Here is a 20,202-nt window from a genome sequence, read left to right on the forward strand (position 1 = left end):
TCAAAATATTAAGTCAGGTGTCTTTGAGATTGACAGGTGTCGCGATGTCGCGGCGGTCCCATTGACCGCCTGACATTGTTCGAAAAAATCGAACCAGTTCCCCGAAGTTCTGGCCAGCTCTCGCATACAAACGGGAGGGGCGAGAAACAGCTGCTACAAGACACTTCGTCCCAACACATTCCCAGATAATATATAAACTATAACTCAAAGGACCATAAAAGAACAGTAACAACGCACTCTCCCAGCCTTTACTAGCACCATAATACTGTGTTGATAATCTACTGGTTCCGTGTCCACTCGTAGCAAGTGAGCACACACACACACACATGCATGCACGCACACACGCACACGCGCACGGCATCACCCGTTCTCACAGTATTGCACAACAGCTAGTCGCAACTCACATCAATATCAGGGGCGCCGATTTTTGTCCGCGCTACTGGGTGCGCAACGCACTCTATTTGTGAAAATTTGTGTTTTTTGGGGGGGGTTTGTTACCTTATTATTTTTTTTTAACTTTAATGTGGTTAATTAGGTACAAAAAATATACTCCATGAAGTGTAGATGTCGGAGTTTTTTTTTTTTGATGAGTTTGTGATGGGTGCTCGTCATTTCTCCTGGGTGCTTTAGCCCCGAGGCACCCACAGTATCGGCGCCCTTGAACAATATTCCAAATCAAGCAAGATAGCACCCCATAGCATAGCAGCAGATCACGGAGGGACAAATTACAATTATGACCTTTGATGTCTTCAATCACGTAGTAATCCATAATCGAGGGATACTTGAAGGGCGGACGCTGTTGTGGAGTTTGCCCCGCCGGCAAGGTGAACCCCTCCGGCAAGGTTACAACTCCTCCGGGGACTCCCCCCGATGTCAGCAATACGTACATTCTGTATTTGCGTTAATATCAGGCAACTGGGGGGCACGGTGGCGCAGTCGGTAGCGCTGTGGCCTCACAGCTAGAAGGTCCTGGGTTCGATTCTCGCCGGGGACGCTGTGGGCACTGTGGGCGTGTTCTCTCCTCCGCGTCATCAGTGCCCATACCCTGGGTGGGGTTGGCGAAAGGGCCTCTCTGTGTGGAGTTTGCATGTTCTCCCCGTGTCTCCTAGGGTAGGTACCCTCACAAAAACATGCTGTAATCCTGGTCGCTATACTGCCTCCCCCTGGTCAGCCGGGGCGCCTGATGGAGGGGGAAGGAACTGGTTGGAATAACGTGTTCCTTCCGCGCGCTACGTCTAACCAGGGAAACTCCCCCCCTGTCAGGTGATAAGAAGCGGCTTGCTAGCTCTCATGCACTGAAGGAGGCATGAGCTCGGCTCTAGGCTCTCCCTAGGCTGGCAGAGGGAGTGCAGCACCCAGGATTACTTCGATAATTGGCACTGGGTGAAAAAAATGGCTTACAAGAATCGTGGGATACAAAATGTAATAAATTTCGCTTTTTTTCAAAAAACTTTGCAATAGACGTTTGGCATTGTGAGGTTATTTTGGCTACTCTCAGAGAGGTTTCTCGTTTGTATTTAATCATAAACAAAGACATGACTCTTTCAGCTTGGTGAAGAAAAACAATTCTACAAAGCAACCATTCTACAAACACCAAATCACAACACACGAGACACACACACACACACACACACACACACACACACACACACACACACACACACACACACACACACACACACACACACACACACACACGCACACACACGAAGCTACTGTTATCGATTAATATGATATATAATAAAATAAAATAAAATAAAGTATAAATATATTATTATTATAATATTTTTTTGGAATCATATTTGGGTGGGCAGAGGCCAGAAATGGGTGGGCCCATCCCTACCCAGGCCCACCCATAGCTACTACGCCCCTGCTATGTATTTAATTCAGTCTGACCAGAAGTTGGGATAAAGCATATCCCCACCGGCCATAAAAATGAATGGCCAGAGGGGGGGTGGTCAAAAGCAGTGGCATGGATCCCCCCTACACCCCTACTGTAAATCAAACACTGATTCTCACCATGTAGAAAAAAAGACAAGGAAGTGTCTTGAGTTCTCTCGGTGGTATAATCCATCCTACTCCAGTTAATTTTTCAAATGACTGAATTCAGCTTCCTTATGCTAAGCTTAATGACAAAATATGTTCACGTCAGCAATTTCTAAATGTGCTATATATATTTAAAAAAGTACAAATCCGGCAGAGGTTGTACATAATTCATTCAAGCAGGACACAAGCCTTTAACCCCTTTTGACCTGTAACGCATCTCTGTCATTTTAGATTTATTTGGTTAATCAAAAATAGTAGATATACGAGCTCATAGCGCAGCACCGAGTGCAACGCTATGAGCTTGTAGATCTGCTATTTTAGAAAAATCAGGAACATTTTTGCAAGTCTTTGAATATATATTTTTTAAAGCGAAATTGTTTTACTCAAATCTTTGCTTCTCTGGGGTCCCTGAAACAACATATTTTGAGATGGGGGTCCGCGGCCAAATACATATCATTTTGGGTGGTCCTTGACATGAAAAAGTTTGAGATCCACTGATTATAGCAACATACGTTTAAAAAAAAAACTGTTAGGAATTAGAAGACATTTTTAGAATCCCCAGAGGCAAAGATTTGAGTTACAAATGTTAGCTTTAAAAAAATATATAACAATTGAACACAATATATAAGATTTGCACACATTTTCACGATTTTGTATTGTGAAAATGGTGCCTCGCTATGAGCTTGTATATCTGCTATTTTTGAATAGCCCAAAGAAATCTATAAAATGACACACAGGTGCGTTTCCCGGTCTTAATGGGTTATGGCGGCCTGTAGTGAAAAGGGCAAAGTATACTGGAGGGGAGGAGATGAAACGGCGTGAAGTCGCCGAAGCAGAGTGCCACAGAAAAGTTCATTGTGATCTTCGTCTCCTGGCAGATGTGACGAATTGAATTGCCCTGGTCTGACAGTGCTTACTGTATGACTCCGCAGTGCTCCACCCTAACCCAATCTGACGCTTTTTTTCTGCTAGAAATCACTTTTGTCTCACAGCTGAGTCTTGTCTCACAGTCGAGCTTTTTCACTTGGAAATGCATGAATACAGCAAAAGCGCTCCACTACTTTCCTACTATGCCCTTTTTGGTGTACTAACCTCTAACACAAAATCACAATTCATATAAAATTATAGGGTGACCAAAAATAAAAAAAATTAACAAGTTAAAAGTGCTGATTGTTTGGGGTTGGCGAAAGGGCCTTTCTTTTTATTATAGATATAGATTTATTTTTTGGCTTTTATGCCTTTATAGATGGGACAGTAGGCTGACAGGAAATAGGGAGAGAGATAGGGAGTGACATGCAGAAAAAGGCCGTCGGGATCGGCAGTCGAACCCGCGACACGCTGTCACGCCAACCGTCCGGGCCGAAAGGGCCTTTCTGTGTGGAGTCTGCATGTTCTCCCCATGTCTCCTAGGGCATTGGTTCTCAAAGTGGGGTCCGGGGACCCCCAGGGGTCCTTGAGGGAGTTCCAGGGGGTCCCCAGCTAAATGATGGATAGTTAGGAACCAAATGGACCCTTATGGGTACACTCTCAGAGTTACATTAACATAGATTTTACAATATAAATTGGGGTCCTAGAGATAGAAATGCCATTAAATGGGGGTCCGTAGCCTAATGCATGTCAAACTGGGGGTCCTTGAAATTAAAATGGTTGAGAATCACTGCTAGAGCCATAAAAATCTTCTCTTGTGGGGGTCCCTGGCATATCTTTTCAAATGGGGGTCCGCGGGCTAATAAGTGTCAATTTGGGGGTCCTTGACATGAAAAAGTTTGAGAACCACTGCTCTAGGGTAGGTACCCGCACAAAAAAACATGCAGAAATCCTGGTCTCTATACTGCCTCCCCCTGGTCAGCCGAGGCGCCTGATGGAGGAGAAAGGAACTGGATGGAATAACGTGTTCCTTCCACGCGCTACAGTACGTCCTACTCCCCCTGTAAGGTGATAAGAAGCGGCCTGCTCACTCCTCATGCGTTGAAGGAAGCATGAGCTCAGTTCAGGGCTCTCCCCAGGCTGGCAGGAGATTAGCACCCAGGATTACAAGCTTAGGCATTGGCACTGCATGGTGAAAAATGTGTTACAAAATCGTGGGATAAAAAATTAAGTAAGCTTTTGATGCTATATGTCAACTAATTTGGCTGGGGACCCTTTGGAAACCCTTCAAGCAACCCTGGGGTCCCCGGACCCCACTCTGAGAACCACTGGTATAGTCACATCCACTCGACACTGCTGACAGAATGTGATGACTATAAGTGGCAGTGGTGTAAAGTAACTAAGTACATTTACTCAAGTACTGTACTACTACTACCACTACATCTAAGAGGCAAATGTTGTACTTTTACTCCACTACAATTATTTGAAAACTTTAGTTAATAGTTACTTTGTAGATTTGTATTAGTATTACAAAACGTACACTAACCACTTCAGCCCTATATACATTTTGGCCATTTGAAAATAGCCGATCTACAAGCTCACAATGCGTCGCATCGAGCTTGTAGATCGATCTATTTTCAAAAGATTTTCATACATTTGAAAACTTGAAATGTGACATTCTGCATAGTGATTACTTTTGGTACTTTAAGTACACTTTGATTCCAATACTTTTGTACTTTTATTCAAGTACATTTTGAGTCCTTTTCCACCACTGATGAGTGGCAATTCGATCTGCAAGCTCACAGCGCGCTGTGGACGCGACGCATTGTGAGCTCGCAGATCGGCAATTTTTGGGCCAATTGATCTTCATCTTAGTCGTATGGCCTACATCTCTGGTGTGGTGTGTGACGAAGATGAAGATGTCATCCTCAGTGTTTGTTCAGTAAAATGGTCTCTCTGTCTCTCCAGCTCCATGCTGAAACAGAAAATTCCATCCAATCAGGAACTAATTTATCCGGTTGGATTTGGCAGTGTTCCAGTTCCAAATGCGTCTGCTGCTCATTTCTTAGTTTCATCACTTCCAATTTCACTTGTTTATCCTGCATACTGTGTATGACTTCTCCATCTTGTTTGGAACGAATTGATATCCTGACCTAAAAAAAGTATTTCCTGTTTCTTAAATGAACTGGGGAGACGGGGGAAACCCCTGTTACTGAGCAATGTCAATGATTACTATCAGCATACAGTTATTTACCACTTATTTTAACAATCACACAATCACTTACCTTTAACCCAGTTGTGATTGACTTGTACTCCAGTAAACAGATAATACATTTTCAGGTCGGTTGCAAATGTAGTCCATATCAGAAGAGAACGCATTTGTCAGGTTTGATTTTGAACTGTTCCAGTTCCAAATGTGTCTGCTGCTCATTTCTCTGTTTCATCACATCCAAGTCCACCTGTTTATCCTGTTATCCTGTTTTGAATTCTCGATCTTGTTTGGATCAAATTGGTAGCCTGACCTGAAAAAGTATGTTCTGTTTCCTAAAGAACTGGGAGACACCAGGGAAACCCACAAACACTGTATGACAACGATTACTATCAAAATAGTTATACCACTTATTTTAACAACAACAACAATCACTTACTGAACCCAAGGGTTCCCGAACTTTTCAAGTCGTGAACCCCCAAAATAATCATATTTGAACTGGGGACCCCCCACCCTGACAAGCACTTGGAATGGTAGGAGTTGAGGCATTCCATTTAGTTTGACTCGGTTCCACAGATAATTATTGTGAAAATAGATTGTAGAGCGGCTATTTTCACAATGTTTGCCTCTTTCCTGGGTAATATTTGACAATTTGGCCAATGGTTGACCAGTTTTTGTATTGTTTGTTGGTTATTTTTGACGTAGTAATGGTCTTAATATTAGTAATTTTTTTTCCTTAAAAAGGTCTTAAAAGTCCTTAAATTGTCACTTGTGACAAATTTGCAGATGTATAGTATACACTTATACTGTATGTTGGTTTATTTACTGTTGAGTGAGAAAACAATGTTGCACATTAAGCTAATCATCTGGGGACTCCTCAAAATCATTTGGCGACCCCCCCCCCCGCCCCCTTGGGGTCCCGATCCCCAGTTTGGGAACCCTTGCTTTATAACCCACAGTTGTGATTGACTTGTACTCTTGACTTGCCCCCCCCCCCCCCCCCCCATCCTCCCAGGCCAAGAGCGCATTGGGATCGACTCAAAGTACGAGCAGGAGGGGAAGGTCCAGTTCGTGATCGACGCCGTGTACGCCATGGCCCACGCTCTGCACAACATGCACAGAGACCTGTGTCCGGACCACCCGGGCGTGTGCCAAGAAATGGAGACCGCCGAGGGCAAGACGCTGCTCAAGTACATCCGTAACGGCAGCTTCAACGGTGAGTGGCACCGCTGTGTCCGTCTGTCCGTCTGTCTGTCTGTCTGTCTGTCCGCCCACACGTCACATCACGCGTGGTTTAAACATTAACCCATTAAGACCTGAGGCCGATTTTACAAATGTCTTCTAAATCCTAACAGTTTTCTGAAAATTGAAAAGAAATGTTGCTGTATAATATCAGTGATTTTCAAACTTTTCATGTCAAGGACCCCCAAAATTATATGTAGTTGGCTGCGGACCCCCATCTTAAAGTATTTAGTTCCAGGGACCCCCAGAAGCAAAGATTTGAGCAAAAACAATTCGTTTAAAAAAAAGAATATATATATATATATATTCAAATATTTGCAAACATTTTCACGATTTTTCAAAAATAGCAGATCTACAAGCTCGCAGCGCGGCACGAAGTGACGCGCTGTGAGCTTGTACATCTGCTATTTTTTTCAAAATGAAAAAAAATGTCTCAAATGAAACAGCTGCTTTTCCAGTTTTTAATGGGTTAATCGGGAGCATTGCTTCCAAACGCTCTCATGTTGCTAGGAGACAGGTCAAACCCTTAAAGCTTGATTTTTATATTTAGTCACACAACCGTGAGTGGCATGGTTATACAATGGTTACATGGTTACATGGTTACATGGTTACATGTGTGTGTGAATGGGTTAATGGCACAATCAATGTAAAGCGCTTCGGATAGAAGCGCTATATAAATGCACCATTTACCATTTTACATGGTTGTATGGTTACATGGTTATGACAATCCGATCCGCGTTCCTTAGTGCCAGTCCTTTGAAATGACAACAGGGGAAAATGGGACTGCGCAAGCTCGTGCGCAAGCTCGTGCGCAAGCTCGTGCGCAAGCTCGTGAGTCGAGCCCATTGGTCGAAACCGTTTTCGCTCGTTAATGTCCCCAACTGCAGTACCTATGAATGGCCAGCATGTACAATTCGCTTCAATGCAAACAATGGGTTCTGGGGGCTTGGAACTAACATTGAAAAAACTGTCCGGGGGAAATTCATTTCTTCACTTTTCCCTTTCATATTGAAGAATGAAGACGGAAGAAGAGAGGTGACTCAGAAAGTAAAATAGGCTTCCTCAAATGAAAAGAAGCCAAGAAGCCCCCCATGCCATGTACGAGAGGCATACAACTAGTCCATTACCGATCGAACACGGGATTCATAGAAAAGGTCGAATATCCAGGATTCTTAAAAACATTTTCATCTTATTGATTACTGCTCTAAGTAGAGTCTGCAATGACATTGAATCCTTCCTTATTTTTCTGTTCACCTATTATTAACCCAAGATACTTGTCATTGTTGCAGCATGAGCGAGCAATCTCCTTATAAAAAAACAACTAAAGGAGCCTCTCTGTAGTCCCTTATTTCTACAATCTGTGCTTTCTCTTTATTTATCAGTAGTCTACGAAAAGAGAATCATGCATAACCCACGTTCAACAACATATTCTCAGTTTCTACCATCATAATTATATCATTCACATATATCATTTGCTTATGTTTAAATCTCCTACAATCTCCAGTAGATTTATTTTCCAAAGCCATGTCATTGACATAATAAAGAGCAAATGGGGGGTTGGTGGTAGATCATCTCCCGGTTTTACTCCAGTAGGTGGGATTGTGGAATCTCATTTTGAAGCCTTGAGTTCGACATTTTGATCATTTGGATTTTTGTAGCCCCGGAAGTGCCCATATTTGGACGAGAGTGTGAAGCTGGACGTACACATTGCCAGTGGTGGAAAGTAACTAAGTATATTTACTCAAGTACTGTACTTAACTCTCTGCCTGTCAAAACACGTTTATAAACGTTAAAAAAAATAAATATATATATATATATATATATATATATATATATATATATATATATATATATATATATATATATAAAATTATTCTTTATTTCTTTGGTTTTTCCGTTCTTCACAAAGAACCAGGAGATAACATTTTCCAAAAAGTTGCTGCTCCATTCACTTCAATGTTAAAAAATAAACGTGTGTTTTACCATGTAAACTGCTGGCAGTTTTGTAGTACTATTTTTGAAAAACCCTGGCAGTTTAAGAGTTAAGTACAGTTTTTAGGTACTTTTACTTTACTTGAGTATTTACATTTTTCAATACTTTTCAAAAGATTTTTGTATACATTTTTTACATTTGAAAACGTGTGAAACGGGACATTCTGCATAATGAGTAGGCTACTATTTTTGGTACTTAAAGTACATTTTGATACCAATACTTTTGTACTTTTACTCAAGTAAATTTAGAATTCCGGATTTTTACATGCAACAGAATATTTCTATATTGCAGTATTGATACCTTTACAAGTAGTAGTACTAGTACAAAAATTGAGTACATTTTCCACCACTGCACATTGCTATGCTTCTATCCTGGGCTCCTGTGGTAGCGACTGGTCGATCACACCGTAGAGCCCCACCCAAAAGCAATGGAAATCAATGAAAAGAGGAAAGGAGAGAGTGTGACCTATAACTCGACAGACAAGTAATTCACACGCACGCACACACACACACACACACGCACACACACACACACACACGCACACGCGCACACACACGCACGCACACGCACACGCACACACACACACATCTATACACGACTCAGGTGTTCTCCCACAGAAGCTGAAGATTCATTAAACCACAGGCCAGCAAAGGTGGAAGAAGTACTCGGCTATATTGGACTTAAGTAAAAGTATAGCAATATCTCAGTGTAAAAATAATTTGTTAAAAGTAAAAGTCCTGTATTAAAGTTTAGCTCAAGTCATAGTACGTATTGGCATAAGAATATACTTAAAGTTGTACAATGCAGAATCACAAATAACGATTTTTAGCAACCTCTGCTGGTCACTACCGTCACTGCATACAATTTCCGTAGTCCTCGATTACCCAGAATTCCATTCGTTTTCACCGGAAGCCGGAAGCGTTTCAAAAAGCGATCTTTTAATTGTTTTATACTATCTACGGATCGTTTCTCTTAGCCAGTGGAGCATTAGTTACCGTGAGCTGTGCTTTCTTTTTCTGTTCTTTTTCGATCTTCCAATCCTACATTCTCTTAAAATCAGCGTGAGGTTCCTTTTTGTTATTAGCGCGGTAGTTCCTGGCCAAACAGGAAACCGTTGCGCTAGTTCCTGGACGACGTCATGACGTTGGCCAGGAACGTCATTTTCCCTGGAAAGTCCCCCCCGTACACGTTCAATAGAAAATATATAAATAAAAGGCTTCCGGGGGTGAAATTCATGGAGTGGGTGTTGTGAAACTTTTGCCACTCACAAAAGATATACAATTTAACTTTAGTTTTGTTGAAAACGTTACCTAGTATGCCTTTAATGTCGCAAAAGTAAAAATACTTGATATGCAGAATGCCCAGAATCATATTTATGTTGTTGGACAATAATTATTGATCGCCAACCACTTAAGCTATTCGAATATATCCGATCTACAAGCTCACAATGTGTCGCATTGTGATGCTTTGTGAGCGTGTAGATCTGCTATTTAGGACAATTCCTGAAGATTTTGTATTAGTTAGCAATAATCCAAATCTGCAAAGTAACTAGGTCAATTTGTCAAATAAATGTACTGGAGTAAAAAGTACATTTGCCTAGTGTAGTAGAAGTATAAAGAATCAATAAATTGAAGTACTCAGTACCTTGAAAATTGTTCTCAAGCACAGCACTATACATGTACTTATATTACTCTCCACCACTGCCGGCAGGTCGACCTGGCGGAAACGGTTCTGAGATTACAATAAGCAAAAAGGGTCAGAGATGAAGAGTGACCCTGGCTTACTGCCTCTGAATGAGTCTGAGCGCACATTCAAACATTAACCCATTAAAGCCGGGAACGCATCTGTGTGTAACCACTTTAACCATTATTTTATACTTTGGGCTATTCAAAAATAGCAGATATACAAGCTCGGTGCTTCCTTTTTTAAATCATGAAAATGTGTGCAAATCTTTGAATGTATATATGCTTTTGAAGCCAACATTTTTTACTCAAATCTTTGCTTCTGGGAGGGGGGTCCCTGGAACAACATTTTGGGGGGTCCTTGACATGAAAAAAGTTTGAGAACCACTGATATTATAGCAACATAGTAAAAATAAAATAAACTTTTTTTTTTATTTAGGGACCAGTCGAAATTTACATAAGGGGGGGCATGGAGGAAAATAGGGGAGGGTCATGCCTTTCTAATTTTGGTCCAAGGGAGGGTCAGCTAATTTTACTTTGAATCCAAGGGAGGGTCATGCAATTTTGAATTGATAAAATAGTCCGTTTTTTATATACCTTTTTAGTACAGCAGAACAGTGGTCAATGACCCCTCTCCATTTCAAAGGATACAAAGAATTCAAATCAAGTAACACCTTGTCTATTTAGAATCAATGACGGTCGTTAACAAGCCATCAACGCACAGCGAGTGTGAACGACCCAGTCAAATCTATTCAGCGTCTTAACGATGGTGGTTGAACAATTAAGCAAAACTTCAACAGGCGTTATTGGAGAGATGCATTATAAATAGGCCTACTATAACTGGATATTCATAATCATTTGAAGTAATTCTGTGCATGTGATTAATGTGGATCTATATGGACTGTTGTGTATAGATGCCTAGCTCCACAAGTAAAACCAGAAGCATCAGGCCATAATTGATTGCCTAATTTGTTTTATGTAGGCAACAGTGTAGTTGTAGTCACTGTAGTTGATAATTAAAAGGGCAGAGTGACAAAAGTTTTAAACTACTGGTTACCAAATATTCAACTTTCTTCAATCTGACCAGGATTCAATGGGTTTCCCACATGTAAGATGAGAACACTATCCATTCTGCTACCACTACTACAGATACACTGTGCATTTAGCAAGACTGACTACAGTACAGCAATGTTCTAATCAATGTAGAAAGCAAAACATTGGACATATCAGTTTTAAATGTCATGTTGTATTTGATGGGGAGGGTTAGGGGTGTCAAGAATTTCACAATACGATACATGATGTTGGGCATGATATCGATATGATATATTATTAATGTTATTTTCTCATGTATCATCAACATTGGCCATCATCTTATAAATAACGTTATAAAGCAAGTTAGAAACAATTACAAAGTGCTTTGTATAAATAAATACATTTGTGCAAGCTTAATGGAGAAGTGAAGTTCTCACTAACTATAAACCCATTGTTTCAGAGGATAGATAGACACTAATATAACAAATATAATATAATATAAGACTGCATAACTATAAATTCCACAAACCTCATATTTTTGTCATCTGGACTTTACCAACCAAGTGCAGCCTAGTTATTTCCAACAGCTAAAAAAAATCTATAATACCAGATACAGTATAATACAATCTTAGATTAGATGAAGGCCTATTTGAGAGTGCAGATGCATGTCACATTAACGAGCGTCAACGAGCATCAGCTGACACACAACACCTCCCCTCTGCAGTGCTTTAAACTGAAAGTGACTGACTGGAGTCTGTTTCATTTCTCTCCAAAATACCTTGAATATGATGGAGGACATGATTAATAATTACTATGATTATGATAAGCTTTACATTTCATATCATACAGTAAAAACTCCTAACTTTCACCGGCAAAAAAAAAGAAAGTGTTTTTTTTTTATTAAAAAAACAATTAAAAAAATATTACGATACAGTATGACATCATGACAATACCTATCATCACATTTTAATACCACGATAGGCTATATCGTGACACAATATATCGTGACACTTCTAGGCGGGGAGGGTTACTCTTTTTTTTGTAATCACTTGGGGAGGGTCATTGATTTTTTTTTTTGTCAAAGGGAGGGTCATGGCATTTTAGATCAGGGCACATACATTTCCTCCATGCCCCCCCTTATGTAAATTTCGACTGGTCCCTTAGAAGACATTTTTAGAATCCCCCAGAAGAAAAGATTTGAGTTAAAAATGTTCGCTTTAAAAATATATATATATTCAAAGATTCTACAAGCTTGTTGCTTGTAGATCTGCTATTTTTGAATAGCCCCAAAAAATCTTAAAATGACACAGATGCGTCCCCCGGTCTGAAGGGGGTTAATAATGGGAGAGAGCAAAGGTGATCGATCATCATTGTGCCTCGTGCTGCTCTGTGAACCGATGGGGGGGAAAGAAAAGTGCATGTGTGAGTCCAGACAGTGGTATTAGACATCGCCTGCAGTAACCATGCATAACTGCCTGGTTATCAATAGCAGGCCAGGCCACTGGGGGCTGGGGCTTATCTATTATGACCAACTAGATAATTATAGCCTGTGGTGAAAAAAAAGTACTCAAATGTTTTACTTCGGTAAAGGTATCAATACGGCAATGTAGAAATGATCTGTTACAGGTAAAAGTCCGGAATTCAAAATGTACTTGAGGAAAAGTACAAAAGTATTGGTATCAAAATGTACTTAAAGTACCAAAAGTAAAAGCACTAAAATGTTTGAAAATAGCCGATCTACAAGCTCACAACGCGTCGTGTTGTGAGCTTGTAGATCGGCTATTTTCAAACGGCCTAGGTATAAAATGAAAAAAAAAAAAGTTTTATAATATTATTTATATCTGTAACTAGTAACTAGTAAAAAAATAATTGTAGTGGAGTAAAAGTACAATATTTGCCTCTGAGATGTAGTGGAGTAGAAGTCAAAAGTATAGACAATTGGAAATACTCCAGTAAAGTAAAAGTACCTCAAAATTTTACTTAAGTACAGTACTTGAGGCAATATACCTAGTTACTTTATACCACTGTAATTAGCCACGGCTGATAACTTCCGTAAAGGCTGTGACACTCTGAAAGTGTCACTGACATAATGTCACTGATGCGTGTCACCACAAGTTTTGATGCTATCGCGTCAGATGTTCGCAGTGTTTCAGGGGCTAACATGTAGACATAGGCATAAGCATCAGTAACGTGCATGTCACCACAACTTTTGATGCTATGGCGTCTGATGCTAGCAGTGTTTCAGGGGCTTAACATGTAGACAGGCATAAGCGTCGGTGACGCAAGCGTCACTGATGCGCGTGTCACCACAGGTTTTGATGCTATGGCGTGTGATGCTAGCAGTGTTTCAGGGGCTTAACATGTAGACAGGCAGAATGATTACATCACTAGGTAGTACTGTAGCGTTGCCTAAGGGGGCGGCTTAACATAGGCACGTACAATATATAGGCATACAGTACTGTAGGCTTAGCGTCCAACTAAAATGGAGCTGTCCAATGTCTACGTCAAAAGTAGTCTGCTGGGGGCGTCTGCTGGCCTAGCGGTCCAGGCGCATACCACATAATCTGGTAATCCAGCATGACAGTGTGTCACAAGTTCGACTCCCGTTCCCGACGACCTTTGCTGTATGTCTCCCCCCCATCTCTCTCCACATTTCCTGTCAGCCTACTATCCTGTCCAAATGAAAGCCCCAAAAAATGCCTTAAAAAAAAAGAAAAAAAGTAGTCTGCTGCACGTAAAGAAAAACTTTATCTGTTTGTAACCGAAAAATTGCACTGCAGCTGCTATAACTTCAGCAGGAAACTTCAGTGTGTTTTTATTAAGGGTGGTCGCTTTAGGTCAGTAATTCTCAAAGTGGGGTCCAGGGACCCCCAGGGGTCCTTGAGGGGGTTCCGGGGTCCCCAGCAAACCACTTTAACCCGATCATCTTTTTTGGTTATTTTGAAGAATCCCAATTTGGAATAATTGTTAAAGAATATCATAAAAACACATCTCTTATTGGGGTCCAAGCTCACTTATTTTACACACGCTCCGATGCGTTGTGGGTCTTGTCGACAGAGCCGTCTGGGAGAAATGCGAGAAATCGCGGATATTTCCGAGTTTTTGGTGGTTATTTGCGGTTATTTATTTTTATAACTCTTAATAATGTGATTCTGTTCACTAAAAAACTACCCTTCCTGCGGCCCTGCTTGTCGATTGGCTACTTTCAAAAGGTTTGGAGAAATGGTCAAAACAGATCTCTCATAGGGGTTCCCTGCAACCGTCTTTTCAGAAGGGAGTCCGCAGCCAAATAAATAGATATGTTGGGGTCCCTGACATGAAACTGTCCGACAACCACTGCTTTTAGGTAAAGCTTTACGTATAGAAGAGGTTACTGGCTGAGATCTAGCACATGATTACCCCGTTCAAACCGGGAAACCACTCATTTTAGATTTTAACGCGTGTTGGCTATTCAAAAATAGCAGATCTACAAGCTCACAGCGCGTCACTTTGTGCCGCTCTGTGAACGTTTTTCTATCGATTATTCACCCCATGGAGACTTGAATTCATGGATATTATTTAGTTTTTGTCGCATTCCTAAGCCAATAATTTGATGACCAGCGGACCGGTAGGCAGCGGTTCCGGTAGGAGACACAAAGGAGACTCTTTGTGTCTCCTACCAGGACCGCTGCCGGTCATCAAATTATTGGCTTAGGAATGCGACAATGACAAAAAAATATCCATGAATTCAAGTCTCCATGGGGTGACCAATCGATAGAATTTTTTTGGGGGTGAACTATCCCTTTAAGTACTGTAGGCCTACTCTGGTGAGTCTTAATGACTGTTGGCTGATCATTGTATAGAAACAGACAGAAGGCGGCACACAGAAGCGGAGGGCGTCCGTCTCATAATATGGAGATATAAATAAGTTACTTTAAATAATGTGAGAAAAGCTAAATGTTTAATAATGTTTTAGCAGACTTGGGGGGAGAAATACAAAAGTGCCTCGGTCTTGAATATATCTGCAATAATGATAATATAATAATGTCTTGGCGGCTAGCGTGTTTGGTGGAGCACTTTTACTTTATTTGAATATTTATTTATTTTGGTTTGTAGGAGTTATACTTCTACTACACTACACCTCAGATGCAAATATTTCATATTTTACTCTACTGCAATTATTTGAAAACTTTATAGTTACTTTGAAGAATCAGATTATTATTTCAAAGCATACGTGAACCACTTAAAGCTGATTTTAACGTAGCATGCACATTAGTGCAACTGTGACTTAACTTTCACTTGTAGTTGAGTAATATATTTGACCATGAGTATCTGATACTTTGACGCGTACTGGGGTTCAGTACTCTCCTGACATTGAGATCTGCTGCTAGAGCAATGGCAGTGGTGGAAAATAACTAATTACATTTACTCAAGTACTGTACAATTTTGAGGTACTTTTACTTTACTGGAGTATTTCCAATTTTCTGTACTTTTACTTCTACTCCACTACAATTATTTGAAAACTTTAGTTACTAGTAGTAACTTCGCAGACATAAATTATTATATTATAAAACATACATTAACCACTTCAGCCCTATTTTATACCTAGGCTATTTGAAAATAGCAGATCTACAAGCTCAACGCGTCGCGACGCGTTGTGAGCTTGTAGATATGCTATTTTCAAACATTTTAGTACTTTTACTTTTGGTACATTTTGATACCAATACTTTTGTACTTTTACTCAAGTACATTTTGAATTCCGGATTTTTACTTGTAACAGAGTATTTCTACAATGCAGTATTGATACTTTTACTTCAGTAAGAAAAGAGTACTTTTTCCACCACTGAGCAATGGCATGACAAAGACTTTTCTTGGTATTCTCTTCTGGCATCCCGTGTTTACCGTTATTTGATCTGTTATCTCAGTTAGGCTATTTGGGCTAATAACGCACAACCCTACAAGCCGCTGTATGCTTTGGAAGCGCTCTGGGCTTTCATATATTTGATAATCCAAAGTGCTCCGCCAGGAAAAACACAGCCCTTTTTTACGTTATTATTTTGTATTCAGGAAAATTTCATTGTTTCAAACAGTCCATAGGCCTATATCCATAGAGGCTTCTTGTAATTATCTTTATGTTGTTGGCTTGGCCGTACACCCATATATATGTCTTCTAGGTTTCTCAAATTCGATTTGATTGTTACTTTAAAAAAAAAAAATCATCTCATGACTTCCATCTGTGCTCAGCAGATTACTTTCTTGATCATAGTTTAATGTGTTTTGTCCAGCGTGCGTCAGCTTCTTGTAGGAGGGCCGGAGAAGCTTTGGAATCAGTATAGGAGGAGGTTGTCCTCAGGCAAGGTCCAGGAGTTAATGTTCACAAGCTTTTTTTTTTGTTCTTTTCTTTTCTGCTGTGGCAGCCAGGACACTAGAGCCCTATCACCATTTGCAAACTTTATTACTATCGTCACTGTCCGGGCAGAAACTTTCTCCCTAAACTTTTTATCCTTAGTTTTTTCGTAAATGAATGCCCTGCAGTTCTCTACCAGCTCACAACACGTTGCATCATCACACAGCACATTGTGACCTTGTATTCTCAGCGATGCGAGCAAACCACTGTGAAAACTACACAACCCTCACTCAGGGGCGTAGCACCAAATTATGGACCCTGGGGACAAAGATTCACTGTGGGCCCCCCTATGATTTTTTTCTTTAAAAAATACAAAAAAATGCCTAGTAACTCAGTCCCACTGAGGGTACCCCCCTGTGACGCCCCTGCGCCTCCCTTCCTGGTTTTAGCCACTATAGCCTTGGTGGCCCTGACACACAGGGGCACCACAATCCTTTTAGAAGTGTAAGTAAGTAATTCATCCATTAAAGGGATAGTTCACCCCCAAAATGACTTTTTTCCTAACGATTACACACCCCATGGAAACTTTAATTCATGGAGATTTTTTTGTTTTTGTCGCATTCCTAAGCCAGTAATTTGATGACCGGTGGCGGCTCCGGTAGGAGACTCAAATTGTCAACTTTGAGTCTTTAACTTTCCGCCGGGCATCAAATTATTGGCTTAGGAATGCGACAAAAACAAAAAAATCGCCATGAATTAAAGGTTTCATGGGGTGTGTAATTGATAGAAAATAAGTAATTATTTGGGTCAACTAAGAACGCATCTGTGTCATTTTAAGATTTATTTGGTTATTTAAAAATAGCAGATATACAAGCTCATACAGTATGAGCTTGTAGATCTGCTATTTCTTTTTTAATCGTGCAAAAATCTTTAAATATATATGTTTTAAAGCGAACATTTTAAACTTCGATATGTGCTTCTGGGGGTGACACAGATGCGTTCCCGGTCTTAATGGGTTAAGTAGCCCAGTGAACCAATGGTTCCCATGTGGTCCATAGGTCAGGAGCCTATTTCCTGTTTCCTTAGCGTGAGGTACAGCTTGATGTATAAGCTACACCCCCTGGACACGACGCTAGCATATGCTACATGATGTATAGAAACACCCACTGGGCATGATGACACTTGTAACAGTCTATATGTCACAGGGACAATCCAACACTTGATGCTGAGTGCCAAGCAGGGAAGCATTAGGTATACCATCGTATAATCTTTGGTAAGATGACTCAGCCGGTGGGATTGAACCCTGACTTCCCAGTCAGACACCCAGGCTAACGAGACAGCTGGTTTCAGAGGTGTGGTGATACGAACAACATTATGTATGCGTGTTAGTGTGCATGAGCTGCAGTGATATAAGAGCCCACCGGGGCGCATCACTGTACAGGCCTGATTCTACTTTATTTGTCGGCGTATCCACAAGGGTCTGCTATACAGCGGGCCTCTTCCTTACTTCCTTCACAGGTGTTACCAATGATTCTAATGAAGGCTCTGTTCCATTTCGTGTAGCACAGTGGTTCTCAAACCTTTAATTAATTTCAAGGACTCCTATAACTCTGAGAGTGTACAAATGGAACCAAATGGACCCGCAAGGGTCCATTTGGTTCCATTTGTACACTCTCAGAGTTATACACACCCGTAAGGGGGCATTTGGAACCCCCTCAAGGAACCATGAGGGTCCCTGGACCACACTTTGAGACCCACTGGTGTTTCCAGCGAGCCAACATGCACAACATCAGCCCCCTGACTCTGTTTGACCAGAATGGAGAACAGAACCTTAATTAGTATTATTGGTAACACCTGTTGAGGAAGTAAGGAAGAGGCCCAATTTCTTTCCAATATGGCTGCTGTGCATAGAGGTGGCCCGTGTGTCCGTTCATAAAGCAGGCTATGCTCGGCACTATTTGAAGGGCACTTACAGAGCCTTGTGCCCCGTGAAGTCTTCCATCTTCACCTTTTTCAATAGATCGTTTTCAATCCATGAGTGCTTCTTAAACATTTTCATGTCAAGGACCCCCAAATTGATTATGGATTTGGCCGCTGAACCGCGTTTGAAAATATTTTGTGCCAGGGACCCCTGTAAGATTTTTGTTTATAAGATTTTGCAATAAATAACGTGGTCAATCCACTCAGTCTATCCTATCCCACTTTGCTCTTGGTGTTTTAATATGGAGAATTATTATGATTCGAGACATGAAGAGTCCGAAATAATAGAAATGACATGCCGTGACACTTTAATAAAGTACAGAACAACGTACGTATCTGATTTGGAAAGTTTAAATATCCCTTTGCCCTGAACTTTTTTTTGTCTGTCGTTTTTTTTCCAGCTCCGACGTCGTGTTTATTCCGTTCATGTTGGCTGAACTCCGCTCATTAATCTAGTTAACAGCACTGTTGACAAGTGATTGATGATGATGTGGCCTATGGATTTTCTTTTCTGGCAGTTGTTGATGATGATTATACCAAAACAGTACATTTGGATGCAATGGAGGAGATTCACTAGTGCTTCAGCATGTTGCAACGTTAACTGTGGGCGTGCGAGTGAAACAACAACTCATTCACCACTGCATTTCAGTATTATTCAGTGGTTTTACCTATGACTCAAATATATATTTGGTCAATTTACTACCAACTATGACTGTATTCCCTGTGTGACTTAGCACTGGTATATAGGACTACAATTGAAGGCACGGATTGAACATTTACTCAAGTACTGTACTTAAGTACACTTTTGAGGAATTTTTACTTAACTGGAGTATTTCCCATTTTCAATACTTCTACTCCTCTACATCTCAGAGGCAAATATTGCGCTTTTACTCGACTACAATTATTTGACAGCTTTAGATACTAGTTACTTTGCAGATTTAGATTATTATCACAAAACATACATTAACCACTTATAGCCCTATATATATTTCTGCCATTTGAAAATACCCGATCTACAAAGCTTGTAGATTGGCTATTTTCAAAAGATTTTTTAAACATTTTGAACTTGTGAAATGGGACATTTTGCACAATGAGTCATTTTACTTTTGGTACTTTAAGTGCATTTTGATACCAATACTTTTGTACCTTTACTCAAGTAAAAATGTAGTTCCGGACTTTTACTTGTAATGAAGTACTTATACATTGCAGTATTGATACTTTTACTTAAGTAAAACATTTGAGTACTTTTTCCATCACTGATTGTAACTCTATGGACCACCATGGAAACAAGTCATAGTGACATGCCTATATATGGGCATATCGGGATTCGGGTTTGTTAATGGTTATGTCTGAGTGATAGTGACATGCCTACAGTATATAAGGGCGTATCGGTTATGTCAGGGTGATGTGGCTCTGGTTCTGCCTGTATATGGGCGTATCGGGTTTGTTTATGGTTATGTCTGAGTCAGAGTGACGTGGCCTGCTGGCCATTAGCCAATTTGAATAGGATAGTCTGATTAACCACCTAAGCCCTATTTAATACTTCATCATACAACAGTGTCACACAAAAATAGCAGATCTACAAGCTCACAACGTGTTGTGAGCTTGTAGATCTGCTATTTTTTATATAAAAAAATTTGAAAGAAAAAATGTCTTCCCCCAAAATCAATTAGTTTTTATTGTATTTTTTATAATTGACTAAATTAATTAGTTAATTAGTTTAATGTATTGATTAAATGTTGCACCTCTATTCCATTGGACATTAAATGTTAGTATACTGTATGTGAAGGGCCCGCACAGTAGCGCTCTTCATGGGCCCCCCGAT

General features: G+C 40.5%; 1 protein-coding gene across 1 annotated transcript in view; it reads left to right on the forward strand.

Moving 5' to 3' along the window:
• Positions 1–20,202, forward strand: part of LOC308097452 (metabotropic glutamate receptor 7-like) — a gene marked incomplete at both ends in the record, with an annotated part of 249,239 nt that overhangs the window by 131,520 nt on the left and 97,517 nt on the right. Inside the window, one exon of the mRNA XM_080445211.1 lies at positions 6,138–6,342. Within this exon, the coding sequence (XP_080301337.1) occupies positions 6,138–6,342 (205 nt within the window). The remainder of the gene's footprint in view (positions 1–6,137; positions 6,343–20,202) is intronic.

Source organism: Gymnoscopelus braueri, assembly GCF_963280865.1.
Source record: "Gymnoscopelus braueri genome assembly, chromosome: 12".
Taxonomy (NCBI): Eukaryota; Metazoa; Chordata; class Actinopteri; order Myctophiformes; family Myctophidae; genus Gymnoscopelus; species Gymnoscopelus braueri.